Source organism: Haliotis rubra, unplaced genomic scaffold (genome assembly GCF_003918875.1).
Source record: "Haliotis rubra isolate DU_JTF1 unplaced genomic scaffold, ASM391887v1 Scf59, whole genome shotgun sequence".
NCBI classification, from domain to species: Eukaryota; Metazoa; Mollusca; class Gastropoda; order Lepetellida; family Haliotidae; genus Haliotis; species Haliotis rubra.
In genome coordinates this window covers 348,371-371,098 of record NW_025767290.1, presented here as the reverse complement: position 1 = coordinate 371,098, position 22,728 = coordinate 348,371, and the positions used below count along the sequence as shown (strand labels likewise).

Here is a 22,728-nt window from a genome sequence, read left to right as displayed (position 1 = left end):
CCTTTCATTTGCTGCGGCATTGGCATTCACCTCTTCGAAGATTTGTCACAAAGTTTCGGCCACAGGTTGAGTGATTGCTGTGGTCCTTGTTTGTCAACACACGATGGATGGTACATATCTGATATTTACCTAACAATGGGTTGAGGTTCTCAACAAAACGACAGGTACGATTTAACTGCTTTACTTTTCAATTCGGGTTAATTACGTACAGGGTGACAGTTTCGAGCACCTGTCTAGTGTCTCTTGTAAACAGGTACGGTGTGAGTACACTTAACCACTTTATCAGATCATGAACGTGTGAAAGGTTAGATCTAATTGATTTCATAGATGATTCATTTTGCCATTCTGTTGAAATAAGGATCGACGTTTGTTAACATTCCTTGGTGAAGCCGGCGCTGAGATAACTTTTCAGAATGTTATAAAAGTGTAGCTAGGTAAGACATCAACTGGGCTGGTATATTCATGTACGATCGGAGACCGGTATTACAGGGGTAAATTATGTACCATTTATTTATGATGTAATATTATATACAAAGTCAAGTGACATAAGACGGTCTTTGATATTATGACAAGATGGGTCGTTTGAGCCCATTAAATTGAGGGTCATTAAATTGGGATGGATATATTAGCATGCTAACATAAGCATTTGTAGATAAACCCCAGTGTATATTGGAAGTGAGTCTTGGGCTGATGTTGGATTACCTGTTTGTGTACTTGCAGCACTTACATAGGCATTTTTGTGACATTTGAACCTGTTTATTGTGAGAAAACTATTTTGAAGGACAGCTGTGTTGATTTGCTTCTGGAATTCCTTTTAGTTTCTGATTATTGACAATTCCGATTAGCATGGACATTGATGTGGACTGAAAACAAATATCAGCATATGGAAAGAGTTCGTTACATACCCCGCCTATTTTTGTGATGAGCAAACACTATAGTTTAGTCTATACTTAAAAATTAGGTGGGGGGGTGGGGGGTACGTAAGGAACTCTTACCCAGCATATCAGTATATTTATTTGGAGTTAACTCTTTGATTGTAATCAGTCTCATTTTTTAATGGAATTGTATCTATGATAATTGTAATGCTATTAATCTGTCTTGTTCTCTAAAGCCTGTATCAGTAGTATCAGGTGTGTTTGTGTGTCAGTACAAGTCATCATGAATATATCCATATAGATTTCTGTGTGTTTTTTTCAGGTATATGTGGATAACCACCATGCAAGATTATCTACATCAACTTTAATTAACATCATCATTGTGGTTTGTGATTATGTTTCCTTAAGACGGAAATAACAACCTGGTGAGAATTATAGCTTGTGATACACAGTCTGATTGTACTGAGTGTTGAGTCTGTGACTGAGTGGACCATGAGAGAAGAGGAAGTGGAGATTGCCATCAAAGTGGTAGTGGTGGGCAACGGTGCTGTAGGCAAATCTAGCATGATTCAGCGATATTGCAAGGGGATATTTACCAAGGACTACAAGAAAACTATTGGAGTTGATTTCTTGGAGAGACAAATTGAGTGAGTTGCTAGTTTTCTTTAAATTCTTGGCAATTTGTTTTATCCGTCTTAATTTTAAAATGAATTGGTTTATTTCTGTTCAAATTATACATCTTTTTTGTCTCAGAAAAAATTATGTTAACTTGCATGAACACAAAATCATCTGTTTGAAATGTTGTGACATTTTTTGAGGAAACACTTTCAGAAGCTGAAATAAAACCGTGGATAGGATCTAAAAGCAATGAACATGTCTATCATCATCCTTTTAATCCTACACTCCAAATACTATGCTGTCTATGGACATGATGTGACCACACCCATGATACAATAGAAACCTCCCAAATCAATGCTAATGTATATGCCCCAATCTAAAATGTACATCACAGAGCATGTGGGGTTGTAAATGTATGTACAAATAGATTTGGCTTCTTTTGTTTCTTCAACACCTTATTATTGTATGAATAACTCAAACATGAGGAAACAGTCAACCTTAGACAGCTGTCTGTGGGATGTAGGCAAAAAGTCATAGGAAAAAAAGTCAAAGATTTGGGCAGGAAATAAGTCATAGGAAAAAAAGTCATAAACTCAAAAAAGGTCAATATTGATACTGAAGGAAAACCAAGTTCTATGGATAGTCACCGTCTGAGATATACGGTCTTAGTAAATCATTGGGAGTCCTTTCTGCAATTAAATCATCAGGTAGCTCTGTCTGAATGTACTCAGCTTTCTTTTGTTTGATGAGCCGACTGTGGTCAATGGAACCAGAAAGCAGGGGATACTTTAAATATATACCAAATGCTGCTAACTTTACAGTAACTTTTCCAATAGAGTTCTTTTCATATTTTTTGTAAACGTAAAGCCTCTCTACCTATTTAGGAATAAAGAGTAATTGGTACCACAGGCTTACCAATATTAGGCCTCCGCAGTGGTCAGTCTTCAGTTACAAAATAAGATACAAATGTCAAATGTGAATGCTTTGTCCAATAAAATCTTTGCTTATCAAAGTCCATGCATTAACACTTAAGATCATCTGAAGTTTATGTCAGGTGACATATCCAAACTAACTTAATCGTTTTTAGTCCAGGCAGTACATGTATAAGTTTTCAAGGTGTGCTTTGATAGAATACTACACTTTCATTGGGCATGACGTTAGAGAAAGTTTCATTTTCATGAGCTTTGCTCACTTAAGATTTCATGCAAATTTTTACAGCACGTAGGTGTGAGAGTGACGAAAGGGTAACATTTAGTTTCTTTAACCTGCTGTCTGGTAGACATAAATACCAATGTGCAGCATGTACATGTCTCTGTGACCTACTTCATCCAAGGGCACCACCTGGTGTCTATGTTAAGGGAAATGAAAAATACTTGTTTAAACTTACTATTTTTTATCACAACTGGATTCAGCCTTCAAGAAACCAGTATTTTACTACATTCCTCAAACTTGAAGCAAATTTTTAACTCTTTAAGCATTGTTAAGATTGCTCTGAAGTCAGCAGTGGTCAAGAAGAACTACACTTGTGACACACACATGCACTCTTTACTGAATAAACAAGGACTGATTTTAGTTTTGGAGTCACCACGAGACCAATGACTCGAGATTGTGGGGCACGGTTCACATCATCTTGTCAACAACTGTATATTTGCTGATGTGGTTAAAAGAGGGACACCCTTTCCTTGTTGAATCAACATGTTGTTGTGTCAACACGACTAAGTTTTCCAGATGGTCTGAGGACATGTAGGACTCTTGCACCGACATAGGTTCAAACAATCCAGTGTTGTCAAGGAAACTGGGTAAGAACATTGGTTCTCAGCATCCTACAAGTAGAAGTGTCACATGAGGCAGGTCCATCAGTCAGGTGATCGGCATGTGTGCCCACATTGATTGCCTGTCATCGCATCTCCATTGTGTTGATCAGTGTTCATGATGTCAATCACTAGATTATCTGGTCCACACTCGTTTATTTTCTAACTGGGGCGGTGGGGTAGTCTAGTGGTTAAAGCATTGGCTCGTCACGCCGAAGACCCGGGTTCGAATCCCCACATGGGTACAATGAGTGAAGCCCATTTCTGGTGTCCCCCGCCGTGATATTGCTGGAATATTGCTAAAAGCGGCATAAAACCAAACTCAGTCAGTCAGTATTTTCTGATTATTAAGAAATGTGGAGTCAAGTGTCAGACACACATCGTCCAAAAGCATCAGGGAAAACTATTCCAGCTGTTTGTCCTGTACTATTTGTTTTTTAGAATTGTTTGAAAATGCTATTTGTCACGTGGATATCACATATGTATGAAGCAACATCAGTCTTGTGTCTAACTTGTTCACCTACCAGTCAGCCAGTGGCCCTGCACACATGTCAATATAGTAGACATGTCTGCTAAGTTGTCTAGGACAGTCCACGTGTTGAGTAAACTCTGTCACTAAAGATGAGGATGGGCAAGTCTGATTCAAAATACTTTGGCACAAGCTGAGAAAAATGGAATTATTCACTTTTGAAAATAACTAAGGTTTGAAATGTCTAACGTTGATCAGAAAATATTACTTAGGTATTGTTTGGGATTATTTTTTTTGAAAGTGAATGCTGAAGCGCTTTATTAAAATGTTTCTTTACTACATTATTTTAAGTTTAACAACCCGTGAAGGTCTGGGTTAGAAGGTACCTTCAGTAACCCATGCTTGTCGTAAGAGCGAACCCTATTTCACTGCTTGCGCGTAAGAGGCAACTAACGGGATTGGGTGGTCAGGCTCGCTAGCTTGATTGACACATGTCATCAGTTCCCAATTGCGCAGATCGATGCTCATGCTGTTGATCACTGGATTGTCTGGTCCAGATTCGATTATTTACAGGCTGCCGCCATATAGCTGGAATATTGCTGAGTGCGGCATAAAACTAAACTCACTCACACTCATTAAGTTTAACATTCCTACAAACATCACTGTTAGAATACATAATTCAGAAGAACTGGTTCAGAAGAAAAACATGGCCGCAGGCTTAATCCTGTCATATTAAACTGACATGCCACGGGAATAGTGTTTAAAGTGTCATTTAACATGATGTGTTCATTCAGTAAAAATCGTGTCATTCTAGTTATATTTTGACGTTGACATGATCAAGAAGGTTCAAGAAACAAACACATCACTGTCATGCATATTTTTCGTCTTATTCTGGTCTTGAGTCTTGGCACTAGAATGGTTGTCTTACACAAATCCTGTGGACACACCTTGGGGAGTGATAAAACTTGATCCAGGATTTGTCCAAGCATATCTTATCCATATATTGTCTTTGTCTGCCTTACCCAGGATGGGGTAAATAGAATAGGCGTTAACGCACACCATCGGCTTTGGCAACCGCAGGGGCTGGGCATTCAGCCATGACGTGTATTGTGTAGGTGGTGATTAGCAGTAATTAGGGGATAATTGAACACTATTAAAGTGTTTGGTAACTGTTTATAACTGTTGGTTAATTGAGTGCTCTGTAAAAGGAGTAGTTTATATTGAGGGTCTTGGGCAGCTTAGGAAATAAGCATTTTGTGACACCTCTGGCAGTATGGGTGTAATTATATCTGCTTATCCCTCTCAGTTTACTAACCTAGTTTTTAGCAGGTGCTTTAGAGGTATTGTGGTTCTGAAAAAAATATGCTTCAGTCTAGCACTGATTGTCATGGTTACTGCTGACTAATGATAGTTTTGTTATGTCAGTAGTGTAACAATGTGATCATAATAGACTGGGATGTTTAATTTTTACAAATTCATCAAAATTATTACTTATATGCCAAATAAACAAAATTTAAAAAATAAGAATTACATTACTGAAAAAGTGTAAATATAACATATGTTAAAAATAAGAAAATATAACAAATATTATTAAGTGGTTTTATCATATTGATAAGAAAAGGTACTCTGATATTATGAACAGTTTTAGGGCTTTTATAAGAATTATAATACAAATAAAATCTTCTTTAGTATATTAAAAAACTAGACATCTTTCTGTTAATTAGTGTTGGGAATTGGATAAAATCTCATAATTGATGATTGGTTCATTACAACCGATCAATCATCGAAAATAATTGGTCAACATCCTTTATCAATTTTTTCTGGTTATGTTTGTTACTGCACAAAAAACAAAGAAAAAACATTTTTTTGCAAATTTCACAAAATGCATGTGCAAATGTAACATCTTTAAAGGATGACTAGTATGTTAGGAACATAAATTTCCTGGAGTCTTTAAGATAAATTCAATCCTTACTTGGAACGAGCTTGCAATGTTTATGAAATGTAACAGACAAAACCAACCTTGTGAAAAATATTGTTAATGCAAACAAGTCTTCCAGAATTGTTTGTGTTTGATTATGAGAAAACATGATAGATTGCTTGGTTGTTTAGTCATTGCGACCAATCTTCGATTATTTCAATTAATCGGACCACCACTACTGTTAACCGTTGGGTTTTTAAAATGATGACCACATGATCAAGTAAGATGATCACCAATAATAGTGTCCCATGGTTTTAGTCTATTCTGTAAACAGTAAGAGAGGGGGCATGGTTTTGATCGTACTTTCATTTGGCATGACGTTAGAGAAAGTTTCATTTTCATGAGCTTTGCTCACTCAGGATTTCATGCAAATATTTACAGCACGTAGGTGTGAGAGTGACGAAAGGGTAACATTTAGTTTCTTTAACCTGCTGTCTGGCAGACATAAATACCAATGTGCAGCATGTACATGTCTCTGTGACCTACTTCATCCAAGGGCACCAACTGGTGTCTGTGTTAAGGGAAATGATAAATACTTGTTTAAACTTACTATTTTTATCGGGGTGGTGGGGTAGCCTAGTGGTTAAAGCGTTGGCTCGTCACGCCGAAGACCCGGGTTCAAATCCCCACAAGGGTACAATGTGTGAAGCCCATTTCTGGTGTTCCCCGTCATGATGTTGCTGGAATATTGCTAAAAGCGGCGTAAAACCAAACACAGTCAGTCAGTGATTTTTTATCACAACTGGATTCATCCTTCAAGAAACCAGTATTTTGGTTTTCTTTAGATGTTTCTGCATGTGCAGTCATTGTTGTAGCTTTCTTTACATCAAAAACATGGCAATTAATTTCAGTTGGAAATACAAATTATTGGTGTTAAACATACGTTTTTTTATCTATGAATTAGGGTCAAGTACTGTCTTGGTTAGAAATGTGTTCTTTATGACCATACTCAAGTTATTTTATTCATCATTTTTTCAGGGATGGTAAGTTTCCGCCGAGTTTTTTTTCAAAATTGTACCACTGAAAATAGAGTTTCCTATTGCCATCCCCTTTTTTTTTTTAGATGAAGCAGTAGAGCAAAAGCTTTGTTCATCTGTGCATGAAACATGTTTGATATTAGTTTTTGGTAAATATGTTCCCCTTCTTCAGTGCTGTATTGTCTGTTAAATATATAAAATACAGGCTGTCTATAGCCTCTCATGTAAACTTTGAAGCTTAATCTGTTTTGTGTTAAGCATTACCTACAGCCAGGAGGATGAGTTGGTTGTGGGCATTTTGTGGACACCTTAAATACAACCAGTGGTGACAAGTCAGAACAATAACTTGTTGTATTGTTGTGTTGTTGTATGAGGTACACTAGGGCTGCGCAACCGGTTTACCGGTATTTACAACCATGAAATCGATATGTATTATGATACCGGATCGAAAACCAGTTTTTCAGACATGCATTCGAAAACTTCGGTTGTTCCGTTTTTCACACCGAAATCAAGTTCAGTTTGGTTTGAAGTTGTGTTCTTAATTTTTGTTCAAGTGTTTACGCAATGTTTTGGATCTGAATGTTATATATATTTTACTCATTATTGACCAGTGATACCTGATATGTCAGGTAAAGTTGCTGTCTAAAAATCTCAGGGCTTTTTTGAGAGTGGAAAAACTAGTTCAAACTAGTAACCACTGTGTTGATGTTAAATTGTTCTTTTCCTTGTTTCCTTTATTTTAACATGATTTAAAGTTTTTATTAAAGCTTAATCAAGCATAGTGATTTTGTTTGTCAAGCATTAACTCGATTATAAGTAATTTTTATGAAAAAATATTCTTGCAATATGTTGCAATATATCGCTAATATACGGCTTCGAATCGCAATATCAATATGAAAATTCTCTGCAATACCCACCCCTAAGGTACACATTGTATATGCTGTACTTACCCATAAAATCAAGATGGTTAAACATGATGTATCCAGTAAGAAGTCATAATGCTAAACATTGGCAGAAAACAATGATGGCAGATGTGTCAATGTTTCTATATAACATAATATCTACAGGTTCAACACTTACTACAATAGGATTTTTTCTTACTCACTCACTTATATGTCCATCAAACACACAGTGTTTGTGTGTGAATTTTATTTAGCATGCTTGGGATTTCAGATGGGTTAGATTTCTAAGACATTGACTGATATTGTCATAAAGATTTTATCCAAATGTAGTAATGATATGCAGAAGAATGTCTTTTCTAAAGTTAAAAAATGTTCTAATGCTGTTTGTCTCCAGCAGTATCCCTGCCCGTGATGATGTGCTTAGTGTGCTGCTGTGGTAGCACCAGCTATTTGACGAGTCAGGTGTTTTGCTAGCACACTTGTCTAATTAGGAGATCAAAGCATCTCTTCAGACTTGGTGCAGCGAGTCTGCCCCAGCTCTTCCCTCCCTCCATCCCGAGCTGTGTAAACCGCTTATGTTGGAAGGAAAGCTCTGTGCTAGGCATCAGCTGGGCCCAAGCAGAGCACTGACAGAACCTGATGAGACTCTTTACCTCCTGGGTTCTGCCCCAGCTTAATGGTGACAAGCTAAAGATGGGGGGATGGGACATGTCTTTGATCAGATCTTACATCTTGCCTTTCATATTTGTATGTTGTTTGAAGTTTATGCCTATGTTGTCACCTGGCTGTGCATCTGTTTAGAGTGATGGTTGTCAGGGAAACAGATGACTGTTTGAACCTCAACCATCCCAACAGTCATAAGTAATACGCTCAAAATGACTTGTGATCAGCTTGCTTCAAACTTGTGGCATGTGGGTAACATGTTTTACAGATTTCTAGTTAAGAATAAGTAAAACCGTGATGGGTTCCTTTCATACCACAGCATGCATATAAGTGATTGTGTCTAGATCAGAAAAACTAATGACTGAAGGTATGAGCATCGATCCATGTAGAGAGCTGAATCACTGTCTGACACTCTCTCTCTGTACATGCACTGACAATGTTATAATGTAGAACATTCAGGAAGATAGGATCACAGGTTGGAATCCCTTTGGACTGATTTTTTCAGGTTTTGTCAGTTTCTCCAAAGTGAGTGAGTGAGCTTAGTTTTATGCCGCACTCAGCAATATTCCAGGTATATGGCGGCGGTCTGTAAATAATCTTGTCAGGACCAGACAATCCAGTGATCAATGGCATGAGCATTGATCAGCGCAATTGGGAACCAATGACATGTGTCAAACAAGTCAGCAAGCCTGACCACCCGATCCCGTTAGTAGTCTCTTACGACAAGCATGGGTTACAGAAGATCAATATTCTAACCTGGACCTTCACAGGTTTTCAAAGTGATATGTGACTTCGATCAATTTGAAGATTGTGATAAGACTGGAAGACTGTTCATGTTAAAAAAAAGCAGCTGTAAACCTCACTCACTCACTCACCTACTCACTCACTGCTGAGACACTGACAGCACTTAAACTCAATGAACTGAAAGTCTAGAGTGTGAACCTGGCTCCACTTGTAAATATATGGATGATAAGCTTCAAGTCGCATATCTTACATATGTCATTTTTTTAACATTCTAAAATGGCAATGAGTCTGAAACCATGGAAACACTGTAAGGCAATTTGATGAAAGTAGTTTTTCCAGAGGGAATAGAATGAAGGTGTTCAGGAGGTTGAGGAGATCCTTTAAGTGATGGGCTCTTTGTGATCCACTCATGCAGTCAAGAGAGAACCCAGTCCCTTGAGTGTGTCTGGGAAGTACAGTGCACTCCCATGACAGGAACGATATCCACACAAAACACATGTCATTCAATAAATAATATATATATCTTAATGGAAACCCTCGTAGAAATAGACTAGGTCATTAAGGTTTGTTCAGATAGTATTTGAACCCAGAGCCTCCATAGGTTTCAGTCATTCGGATGATCATGGTGAAATTTCTGCCAACACAAACGTTGTAGTGTTAGACGTGTGAGAACAACTTGCAGCTAATTTCTAAGACTACCATCTGCCCGAACCTGTTCCCCCTGTGAAATGGGTCATGAATAATGTAGATTTATGTAAATGTTATGAATTGCAGGAACAGATTTTCACTATTGATATAATTACCTTGACAGAATTAATTACTTCAGTACTGAATTCAGTGACAGGCATTGGAACCCTATGGTAGACATTGTGTCTGTATGAAAGTTGAGCCTCCAGAAGTTAGAGGAATCGCATTAAATACACACTGTTCAGCCCCACGGTAGAAATACTGATGCCTACAATATGAAGATTCTTGTTAAAATAGGTCCCCAACAATCTATGTTGGCCATAAGATGTCTAAGATTCAAACCAGATAGATAGTATAGTGGGTAGCGCATTTTGCTGCAGAGGGAAATGACAGTTTTGATGAACCCAAACACATTAAAAGAAGGTGCTTGTTGTTACCCAGCCTGGTGCTAAGGTGATCACACGCACGTGTACATTCATGTTGTTGTGTAAGTGCAATAATTTCACCTTACCTGTAAAGGATGACCAAATGTGGTTTAATTATTGGGGTTTATTATGGTTTATTTATTGCATGCCACTGTACCCCTGTGACAGGTTGTTGCTCACAATGTCGACCACTGGATTGTCTTGTCCAGTCTGAAATGCCATCATATCCCTTGAACATGGTGTGGACTACAACAAAACAAAATCATGGTAATCCCAGATGGTCAGATTATAACAAATACTTTAAAATAGTAACTGTTATCACTGTTCATCATTTTATATCTATATACTTATATGAATATTCGATTCCCCACATGGGTACAACATGTGAAGCCCATTTCTGGTGTCCCCTGCCGTGATATAGCTGGAATATTGCTAAAAGCGGCGTAAAACTTAACTCACTCACTCACTCACTCATCAATCAGGTTTGGTGCTTTAAGCTTGGAATTCCTATATAGCCAGTTGAGATCCCTTTAATCTTCTGTTCATTCCAAGACCTGCTTTGTAAGATGAAGCCATTTTCAAGTGTTAAATAAAGTTTAGATCCACCCAGCACAACTGTCAGAGTCACAATTGATCTTGGTTCCGATGTTTGTATAACAGTAAATCATATACATTTCAGCTCATATTTCATCGCCCTAGACTATCATTGATTCCATGACCGTAAACAACAGGTATCTGTTCAAACATCTTTGTCCCCCATCAATGTAGAAGTATTGTCCCATGGATCATGTTTGTTAGTGGTCAACATGTGACTGACCAGGTCTGTCTGTTGATGGAGGCAGTAGCTACATACACCTGTAAGTATCAGCTTACTATGGCCACTTAAGACACTGAAGGCTCCATTGACGCCAATCTACTCATCTTCAGGCTATCTGGAGGGTCCTCATAAATATTTCAGTGGGGATTGTGATAGTTTGTATTAATATATTGATGTAGAAAAACATGAGGAGATCTCCCACAGAGCTGTGATTTACTCAGTGTCCCTCAGTAATGGTTTCTGAGCTCAGGGTTCTCAGTGTTTCAGTTGACAGATAACTGCTCGTTTGACTGAAACAATATGATTCTGACAATGAATCTCGAACATGTATCATTCCTATGGGTAGGTAATAATAGGGTTGAGGGGGTGGAGTAGTCTGTCTCACAGTCCCTGAACCACATTATTTCCCCTATTGCCTAGCCCTCTCTGCAGTGCTAAAGCCCTAAATAAACAAGTCTAGATTTCCTCAGGTTCTGAATCTCTGGTCTCCCTGGGGCTCCTTTTCAATTTAAATGGGCTTGTTTGTCACTATCAAAATTATATATATTCAGAGACTAAGCATTAGTCTAGGGGTGGATTAGCCCAGTGGTTAAAGCGTTCGCTCATCACGCCAAAGGCCCTGGTTCGATTCTCCACATGGTACAATGTGTGAAGCCCATTTCTGGTGTCCCCCTGCCATGATATTGCTGGAATATTGCTAAAAGCGTGGTTAAAGCTCACTCAAAATAATAGGGTGTGACATAGTCAGTCAGTCAGTCACAATAAAATCTGAATTGTACAGATGACTCTGCTTGTAGCAACAGTTTCTTGTGGATGTGAAGGGGTTTTGTCCCTTGTGTATTCTCAGAGCATCAAGGACACAATTCCCAATTATATTGTCTCTTCAATACAGGACAAACCCTACCTAAATCAATCTATGTGAGTATTTTGTGCCGAATACTGAATGATTTCCTATCAGCTGATATACTCCACTTTTGTTTTGTTCTATGGATCCAGGCCCGTGAAGATCCTGGGTAGAATACGTCTTCAGCAACCCATGCTTGCCACGAAAGGCGACTATGCTTGTTGTAAGAGGCGACTAACGGGATTGGGTGGTCAGGCTCGCTGACTTGGTTGACACATGTCATCGGTTCCCAATTGCGCAGATCGATGCTCATGCTGTTGATCACTGGATTGTCTGGTCCAGACTCGATTATTTACAGACGGCCGCCATATAATATGGAATATTGCTGAGTGTGGCGTAAAACTAAACCCACTCTATGGATCCAGCTTAGAGTTTATCACAATTTTGTGCTCAATTGTGGGAACTTCTTCCTCACAGTCCCAGGCAATATTGCCATGATATTATGTGATATGTTTACTCTATGAATTCCTGTTTTTTATGGTAAGTATCAATATCTGATAGGGGAAGAGTTTATTATCATTTATGTATCAAAGTCTTATTGTTTGAATAATAGGGCTTTTATCAATATAGAATTGAATTCATTTGCCTACTGACAGACACTGTCTTAACTTTATTAGTCAATAGACAGAGTGCTGCTGATACTCCCCAATCAGGATTTATAAAGAGTATGGGTTACTGAGAACGGTAAGGTGATACTGGTCCCAGGTAATGATGCTGTAAGATGATACTAGCCATGCTTGCTTGATATTCAAAGGTTTGTGTAACAAGTCAAGACAAAGACACCTGAGATGGTATCAGTTGTCAGACAATTAACTCACCTGGGACAAACAGGTGGAACAAGTTTACAGGGCTCACTTCATGCTGCGGAAGTATTTGGAAAGTTCAGAACTTGTCCTCGATGGTTATGAACATGGTCCCTGGTCTGTAGTTGTGATGGATATAAGATTGGTCTTTCTGAAAACTAGTTAACTGACAAAATTGAAAGTGGGGTTAGTAGCAAATAAATTAATCTTATCTTCATTTTCCCATAAAAGTATGATGAATAGAAACAACATAAAATATATTTTCTCTCTCTCTCTCTCTCTCACTCTCTCTCTCTCTCTCTCTCTCTCTCTCACTCACTCTCACTCTCTCTCTCTCTCTCTCTCTCTCTCTCTCTCTCTCTCTCTCTCACTCTCCTCTCTCACACTCTCTCTCTCTCTCTCACTCACTCTCTCTCTCTCTCTCTCTCTCTCTCTCTCTCTCTCTGTCTCTCTCTCACTCACCACCTCACCACTCCACCACCTCTAAGTTTTGTATAATAATTTACCTTTGCTATAAGTTTTCTTACATAATGTCATGGTTTAAAATATATTTTATAAATATATTTTCTCTCTCTCTCTCTCTCTCTCTCTCTCTCTCTCACACTCTCTCTCTCTCTCACTCACTCACCTCTCCACTCTCTCTCTCTCTCTCTCTCTCACTCACTCACTCACTCCACCTCTCTCTCTCTCACTCTCTCTCTCTCACTCACACTCTCTCTCTCTCTCTCTCACTCACTCACTCACTCACTCACTCACTCTATATGTTTTGTATAATAATTTACCTTGCTATAAGTTTTCTTAGACATGTCATGGTTTAAAAGAACAATGATATGGTATGCTTGAAAGTCTACTCATCCACTTCTCTAATAAATAGTTGTAAAGAAATCAGCCCCCAACGGCAGCAACACTAGACCAGTGTTAACCACAGCCTTCACCCAACACTTCCTAATACTAATAGCCGGCTAGGAAATTACATTTTGATGTTGTCTCACACCTGTTCGGTGTTACCATGTTTGCATTTAGCAGATGCTCAGGTAGACAGAGGTAATGGCCGTGTCTACATGACTTGGGGGATGTGTATCCCTGTCCAGCTACATCCAGCCTCCCCCCATCACAATCCAGCATCCCCCAACACCATCACAGACAGGTCTGCATGCACATTCACCTATGTGGCTGATGGGACTTTCTTGTTAGGACAATTGATTTTTCATTATCTTAGAGGATTATACTGGAAATTAGTCTGTCAGTTTACTGGTGTTGAGTAATGGGCTTGTCTATCAACAGAAACTGTACCTGGGTTGATACATAGTTGTTAAGGTGATGGGTGTAATAAGAAATCAGTTACCATGGTAAATGTACCTTCTTGAACCCGAACTGGGAGTATGTAGATTTGGTTGCTCTGCAGTAATATGGACACAATTACAGATATATAAAGGTGAATAGGTAAAGATGGAAATTCTGTCCCTGCCAGCTTTGACTGAATTGAAGCATTTTTAATTCAGGTCCTCGGGTGGGGTGTGTTGAGTTGTAATATTATCTAAAAACATTTTTCTCAAACAAGTTTAATAAGCATGTATCCTATGTATATCTTGTGAATTAATGACATTAAGAAGGATCACTAACTTTCAGAAAAAGGAATGTACTTGAAGTTGTTGACGTCCTTTGAGCGCATTATAGCTCATTCATTTATAACATTGCGTTAAATGTAGCTGGGATACGCCCCCTCCTTATCAATGCATCATCACCATTGTGATGACAACTTACTGTTAGGATTAGTCATCTCACTGAGCTGACAGCCATTGTTGAGCAGTTCGGAGGCATTGTACCTTAAACCTGTAGCTGCTTATTTGACATTTTGTGGAGATGATTATGGCAATTTGATTAATTTTGCTAATGGAATGGATATTGAAAGTTTGTTATCCGCTGTGATGGAGGAATGCCACTATTGTCAGTGATATGTAGAGTAGTTGTGTGGGAAATGTTTTTTCCCAGTGACAGCCACACGCAGTGATGAGCAATGACTTTCAGTACATCTGTCAGATTGTGCTAGTCAACAGTTGTGTCCCTTATGTGTGCAGGATCCGATGATCATTATTTTATCTTATTTCAAAATTCTTTCCTGTTAAAACTAGATGCAATTTTCTGTTTGATTTTTTATTTTCTGACATCAAGTCAGCAAAAACAATCTGATGCAGAGTAGCCATTAGTCTTTTGGTAATGATGGTGCCACCAGTCCATTCTTCATTTTGTAGTCTCAGACTCGTGACCTATTTGATCCCTGTGTTATATTCATTGGGTGTGTCAGAACTGCAGTCTTGTTCATTGATTTTACCTTAGTCAGTTTTGCCTTCTCCCACAATGACTTTTGATGCAGTGATATGACTTTACTACTGTTGAGAAGCAACCCCGATGGTTCACATACTGCTAGACTTACATCTAGTCTCTGAAATGAACATTTTACAGCGGGAAAAATCCTAAGTTATATTAATGAAATATGATAAAAAGGAGCCCAAACTGTGGTAGTCCAGACTTGCCACATGGACTGCATTGTTTCTGGGTCTGTATGACAGACTCATCCACTGCAGATACTGGGCCATTACAAGCAAGGCCACATCTAAGACAGGAACATTCACCAAGATTCTGACTGACTGACTGACTGAGTTTAGTTTTACGCCGCTTTTAGCAATATTCCAGCAATATCACAGCGGGGGACACCAGAAATGGGCTTAACACATTGTGCCCATGTGGGGAATCGAACCCGGGCCTTCGGCGTGACGACCAAGACTCTGAGGGCGGTGGGGTAGCCTAGTGGTTAAAGCGTTAACATGCCAAGACCCGGGTTCGATTCCCCACATGGGTACAATGTGTGAAGCCCATTTGTGGTGTTCCCCGCCATGATATTGCTGGAATATTGCTACAAGCGGCGTAAAACTAGACTCACACGCACCAAGAATCTGTGCATCCTGATACTGTGTGACAATGTGTGATGACTGATATGATCATGACACTTATGACAGTTTGGACCATAGTAGGGATTCACTATTTTTACGAACACACAGTTATCATTCACAGACAATATATAATGTGATACACCTTGATTGGTATCAGTTAAAAGTTTGATCCGGTATTCTTTCTGGCTTTTTCTGTACAATGCTGGTATGGAACCTTGTCCATTTAGAACAGATACTATCTCACCATGTCTCACCAGAATAGTTTTATTAGCCAGTAAATTTGCAGGTGTATCTTTTGTTAACCTAAATGAAATATATGAAGAAAGAGTTCTCAAGTCAGCCCGTAAGATTATATCTGATCCAGATCATCCCATCCACTATAAATATAAATTACTGCCTTCTGGGCGCCGTTTATAATTTACCCCGTCTTAAATCCAATCGTGCCATGAAATCCTTTGTTCCTGCCAGTATTAATCTTTTAAATGATTCCTAGTGTTTGTCTTACCGTGTTAGCGTGTTATATGTGTGTATTTATTGTATGAAAATAATTTAATCATTTTATTAATGTTTAAGCTCTGTATTTTTCACAAGAATTCCCTCACGGGTATTAAAGTATTGTCATTGTCATTGTCATTGCTGAATATGAATCATATATTGTTTGGGTTAAGTTCATAACATTAAAGCTTTTGTGAGTTGTTATTTAAGTGAAAAGTAGAAACAGTTATTCTACCACAATATTTTTCCAAAACACGTCAAGGTATATTATTTCTTAATATTGACTGCAATGTCTAGCATCATATAACTATGCTTGATGACATTGATCCTATTATGAAAACATAATGGTATTTTCATGTCCTGGGCTAACATAGAATAAGTGATGAATAATGTTTAGGTCTTCAATATGTACTTTGGTAATCTTAATTTAATATTTATTGTATGGGGACTTTCAACATTATGGGAAGTTTTCGTAACTTGTTTTCAGATATTTATTTCAGTGTGCATAGTTAACATAGCTTGATTTTTCTAAACAAGTGATGTCTTATGTTTAGTGGAGAATTCGCTTTTTTCCCTACAGTATCATTGTGAAGCATACAACTTTATTGATAACAATTTCCTTTATAGCATTTATATCAGTGTGCGAGTTTTACGCTGTTATCAATCTAAGAGTAGTTGTATACTTCATTCTTGACTCACCAACTTCTAGAAGGAGCATCAATGTGTTATGGAAGTAAAATGGATTGTTCAATTCATTGATCATTGTGATTGTTGCAACCTGAGATATGAATTTGGCAAAGAAATCTATCAAGAAAATAGCGATCACAATGTTATTTTTATAGGATGATAAATCTATTATGACAAATAGCATGGACCGGCCTTTGCAACCATGCTTCAGTCTGATGTGACACAGAATGGCAATAGTGAATCTGTGCGAAGTTGTTGATGTAGAGCTGTGGTATGGAATTGACCCAGGCTTGGAATGGTAATCATGGTAATGGAAGGGTAATGTGATGACATGGATGATCAGAGATGGGCTGATTGCTAATTATTGTCAATCAGTTTTGCTCAAAACCAAACATGCTGATTGGACAATTTTCAAACTGCTTGATTTTCTGGTTCCTAACAGAGTTTTTAATTCTAGAAAGTTTAGGGATTTATCTGGACTTATTCAGAGGTCAGTATTTAACACCAAGACTGCAGCAATTTTAATACCAATGAGAATTCCAATTTGAACCAAACATTTTCCAGTTTTTCTGAAAGTTTATAAAACATCAAGAATCCTGACAGGACAGTATTATGATGTTTTCCCAAATTGTTGACAAAGTGACTTGCTTTGGAATCTCTGATACACCCTGAAGTTGTTCTCCAGATTTGGTGCAGTGTCAGGCATGTTGTGGCGCCTGTGTGTGGAGTGCCCCTGTATGTGTCACATGTAAGCATGGTGTTGTTTGTTGCAGGGTGAACCAGGAAGACATCCGGCTGATGCTGTGGGACACCGCGGGACAGGAGGAGTTTGATGCCATCACTAAAGCCTACTACAGAGGTATAGTGGCATTGCACTTATACACACATATACACAGATATACATAGGTATACACTTATGCACAGATATATACAGATACACACAGATATATACACCACCTGACAGGAGGAGTTTGATGCCATCACTAAAGCCTACTACAGAGGTATAGTGGCATTGCACTTACACATGCATATACACAGATATACACATATATACACATATACACAGATATACATAGATATACACATATACACAGATATACACAAATATGCACAATTATTTATAATCAAATATACACCAATGTACACCGATATACACAGGCATACATAGATTTATCTGTGATTCCTTGGGAAGCAAAACCTCTACTGCGATGCTTTGCCCAAGTTGATAAGTGTCTCTATCATCACAAAACATTGTTACTTTTTATTTTAAAATGCACTGATGAAAATCTCACATTTAATCAAAACAGGAATTTTCTGATACATGCTGAATTACATCTTGGCCTAAGGGTAGGCTTTCTTGATGATAATCATCAGAGTAGATGACTTTGCATTCTCTCTCTAACTTTAAGGCATTCACCTTCTGTTAACAGTTGTTTTTTAATTGTAACACAAATTCAAATTCATTTGTAAAATAATCAAAGAAATCTGGAGTCACTGATCCTGACCGTCTGCAGCGACAGTATTTTCAGTAGATTGTTTCCAGTGTTTCTCATGATAGGTAAGACCGCCTCCGTGGTGTAGTGGTTAGAGTGTCCGCCCGGACAGCGGAAGGTCGCGGGTTGGATCCCGACCAGCGTCATACCAAAAGACGTTAAAATATGGTACTTGTTGGTCCCTGCCTGGCGCCGGCATTAATGGGTACAACAAGGACTGGTCGGCTCGAAGTCAGTATACTGTGTCTGAGTGGGGTATTCATGCTTCACTGCGGCATGGTATCTCAGTGGGCTAGCACTATAAAACCAGCTTAAGTCTGGGCTAGTACAAGCTGCCGCACATACACATACACACGCATGCATGTCGTCATATGAGCGAAATATTCTCAAGTATGACGTTAAACCCAATCTCACCTCACCTCACCATGATAGGTAAATGTAATGATCCTTTCAAGTTGCTGTGTTTGTGATTTGGGCTGAGATGTGAGGGACAGGACCTGGTTGTGACTGACAGGACGAGTCAGATGAACGATGTGCCAAGCCAGATAATGTAGCTACTTCTCCCATATTGGGCCTACAAGTTGTTTGAATCTTGTTTAGATAGGATAAATTTCTCCTGTATAGAGAGTCACATGAGCAGAACCCTTAGCTATTAGCCAGTCCCCAATAATACATTGGTTGAGGGTGCCAGTCATGACCTTTACATCATTACTCGCTTGATAACAGTGTCGCTCATATATTGAGGAAGTTGTATATCCATAGAACGCTCCTTGTTGTTCTAATGGGATCGGGTGGTCAGGCTTGCTGACTTGGTTGACACATGTCATCGGTTGCCATCGATGCTCATGCTGTTGATCACTGGATTGTCTGGTCCAGACTTGATTATTTACAGACCACCGCCATATAGCTGGAATATTGTTGAGTGCTGCGTAAAACTAAACTCACTCACTCACTCCTTGTTGTTCATCACACCAACTTCTAAATGCCACTCAAAGAAGTTGTGACTTTTACATGTTGTTAATGCTGTGAATGGAAACACAGGTTTTTGGCATCACAAGCAATCTCTTCACCCACTAGGCTACCCCATCCCTCACACCCCATCGGAGAGATGTCTAGTTAAGTCTAAAGCATCTTGAATGATATTTACAGAAGACTTAAGACTTACTGTAAAAGATATTGTTTTAATGGTGTCGCGTTTAATTCACGTTGCAGTTACTGCATTAATTTATCTCATTCTGCATTTAATAAATATCATCTTTGCGTCTTTAAGGCGTGCTGCGCAGATAGATCCACGCAAACAAAGGGCAAAACATGGCAGAGAGTCCAGATATTCCTTCCAGTCAGCTGCTAGCGATCTGACCCTCTCCGTCTGGTGTTCTGCTAGAGACCCCTGCGGCAGAGGAACGTGGGGCAGTCCGTTACCTCAGAAAACGACCGGCCTCCCCAGACATCCCGTCATTACAGACTAAGTCTAAGAGGACCTCATCGTGCGCCTCAACGTAGATTGAGGACACCCAGGGCAGCGCGAACTTCCAAAGGAAATCTACGAAGACAGCAAAGAACTTTCAGCGAGATCGTTCCAGCAGCAGAGTTGGGCCTCTCACGATGATCAGCCGATAATCATCCCCGACTTACGGCAGAAGAAGCTGACCGGTGTCAGCGACTGTGACTTCTGCAGAGATCTCCATGCAGCCTGATGCCTCTACACCAACGTCAGAGCGTCATTGATGTGAACCCCATCGCCCAGAAAAGGCGCCGACGACCGTCTAGATCATCCCAGAAGACATGATCGCGCAGATTATGAACATCATGGAGGACTACTACTAAACTCGCCAGTAGAACCTCCGAACCGAAGCTCCAACGTGACAGCACCCCAGAGGCACCCCGTCCAGCGTGGCAGCCAAGACGATGTCAATACCTGGCGAAGGAAGTCCCGCACCACCTTGAACGAGAGGACCTAGATGTACAGCCTTCGCAAAGCCCTTCGGCGGCGGCGGGAGAGATCATCACCATCTTGATTTCATCTCTAGATATGGACTCAGACCATCAGACATCACGGAAGCCCACGCGAAGGTCATATCATCGATCCCCGGACGGGACGCAAATGAAGCTGCAAAGGCATTCGCGAAGACATATGATTCCAGATCTTCATCGTCTAGAAAGAACATCGAGGGACTGCCGAAGAGCTTCGCCGGGCTATCAACATTCACCTCACAAGTCTCCGAGAAGATCATCCCATAGACGATCTCCACTCCGTTCATCACCAGGTTCAATTGATCACCCATCAGATCTCCACATAGAAGCGAGCACTGGAGTCAACTAGATCGCATTACAAACCTCATCAGATATTCAGACAGCTACCGCGGTCCCGGAAGAGCATCTACAATTTATTAATGATGATGGTTTTGAGGATGATGGAGGAATCATATTTTCTGATGCAGAGATACGGTATTGGATGGTCAATAACCTAGATCTCACATCACCATCTAAAAGTGGCAATACAGCTCAGGCGTATTTGATGAAGGAAGATGATCCAGATGCAATCACTCTACCCCGATCGACCCGATTGCGGCAGTGCCACAGAATCTAGATGCAGCTTTCCAGAAAGCTACGAAAGTTCAGATACCACATCTACCCAACTTTCAAGCCAAGAAGTTCTCCACGCATAACATGGACTCCTTCTACAAGGCCCAGGACATCGATGAGAACTATAAGATCATCAGCGATGTAAAGAACAAGATTTACAAGATGGATGATCGCAAGTTGGCTCATATAGAAACCATGACCATGAGACGTATGTTCTTTGGGTTAAATAGATCTAGGGGCCGATCAATGAGACTCTTATTACTAGATTCGGATTCCAATGACGGAAGATGATAGAATGATTTATTCTGCCTTACTTATGCAAAAGAAAGATCAGCAGTTTTTAACGGATCATCTTTTACATCTGTTTCAGCAGCACTGACCTTAGCTCGTCGTCAAGGCCTCCTCGCCTCTGTAATTGGGGGAGAACTTTACAGCCCACTTTATATACAGCCCCGTGTCAATTGACAACATCCATCTTTGACGGAGAAATCGACAAGGTCGCCAAGGAAGTCTCTAAGGATTCCAGGAAGTCCTTATGATTAGATCGATGGACACACTAGCCAGCGTCATTAGTCCAGACTTCACAAAGATACTCAGGCAAGATCTAAGTTCACGGGCCTACAAAAGAGCAAGAGACAGGAAGATAGCCAGCTCTAGAGGTAAAGATTCTTTTAAATGCATCCCATATGGCAACTATAGAGGAGGATCAGGAAGAGGCAGGACACCCAGAGGTTCCTCGCAATTATAGACGCTGAAACATTGGGTTCGGAGGACGACTGGAGTCTTCCACCCCAGCCGTTCCAGTACAACCAGCTCAAGTGGTGGGCGTTGTACTCCAACTACACTGGGAAAACTGGGAATACTGCAAGATCATTCACGTCTCCAACATTATTCAACAGTTTTTATGTATATTTCATCCCTCTACAGGACAAGCCTCCGCTGACAATCAAACCCCCAAAGTTCGATTTACAAGCAACAACTACCAAAGATAAAGAGGCTGTCTCATCACTCCTATCCAAACAGGCCATAGAAGTAATAGATCAAGCAAACGTCGAACCAGGTTTCTACTCCCAGTTTTCCTAGTTCCCAAGAAAAACTCCACGGAGAAATACGGACTCATCTACAACATGAGCTTTTTCAACAAGAACTATCTACGCAAACCACGAAGTTTCAAGCATGATACATTTACCTCAGTTACGCCAGATGATTCGTGCCCCTTATGGACTACATGGGCAGCATAGATCTACAGGATGCCTACTTGCACATCCCCATTCATCCCGATTCCAGGAAATACCCTCACGATTTACTCCTAGAAGGGCTACATTACCAGTGGAAAGTACTCCCCATTCGGAATATCATCAGCCCCTGGCTATTCACGAGGATAACGAAACCGATTATCAAATTTCTACATCGCCAGGGCGCTACACGAGTCAGCGTTTTACCTCGACGACGGGATACAAGTAGATCAAGATCCACTGCGTCTCAAACTACAGTTAAACTACATCATAAAGCTACTAACACAACTAGGTTGGTTAGTAAACTTACGCAAGTCGGACCTAGTACCATCGCCAAGACCTACAGTTCCTAGGTATTCGATTCATCACAAATCGCTTAACCGTGATATGGTACCAGAAGACCGTTGGCTCAAGATACAACAGACCATTCCACCAGCTCTACTCTCTCCGTTACCATCTGCGACAATGGCAGAGCCTACTAGGTCTTCTCACATCAGCCCAAGACATGACTGTCACAGGCAGATTACAGATTACGCCCCCTACAGGGTCCTCATCAACGCATTACTCAACGATGTACAACCATTCAGTCTATCGAAACATCTCAGACC

The 22,728-nt window shown here is 39.8% G+C and overlaps 1 protein-coding gene across 1 annotated transcript in view; it reads left to right on the top strand.

Annotated features, from left to right (window-relative positions):
- The first annotated feature begins 31 nt into the window (after positions 1-31).
- LOC124254986 (ras-related protein Rab-23-like) overlaps positions 32-22,728 on the top strand; it is a 37,205-nt gene continuing 14,508 nt past the window's right edge. Inside the window, exons 1-3 of the mRNA XM_046688829.1 lie at positions 32-164; positions 1,198-1,522; positions 17,580-17,665. Of these exons, the coding sequence (XP_046544785.1) occupies positions 1,368-1,522; positions 17,580-17,665 (241 nt within the window). The 5' untranslated portion in view covers positions 32-164; positions 1,198-1,367. The remainder of the gene's footprint in view (positions 165-1,197; positions 1,523-17,579; positions 17,666-22,728) is intronic.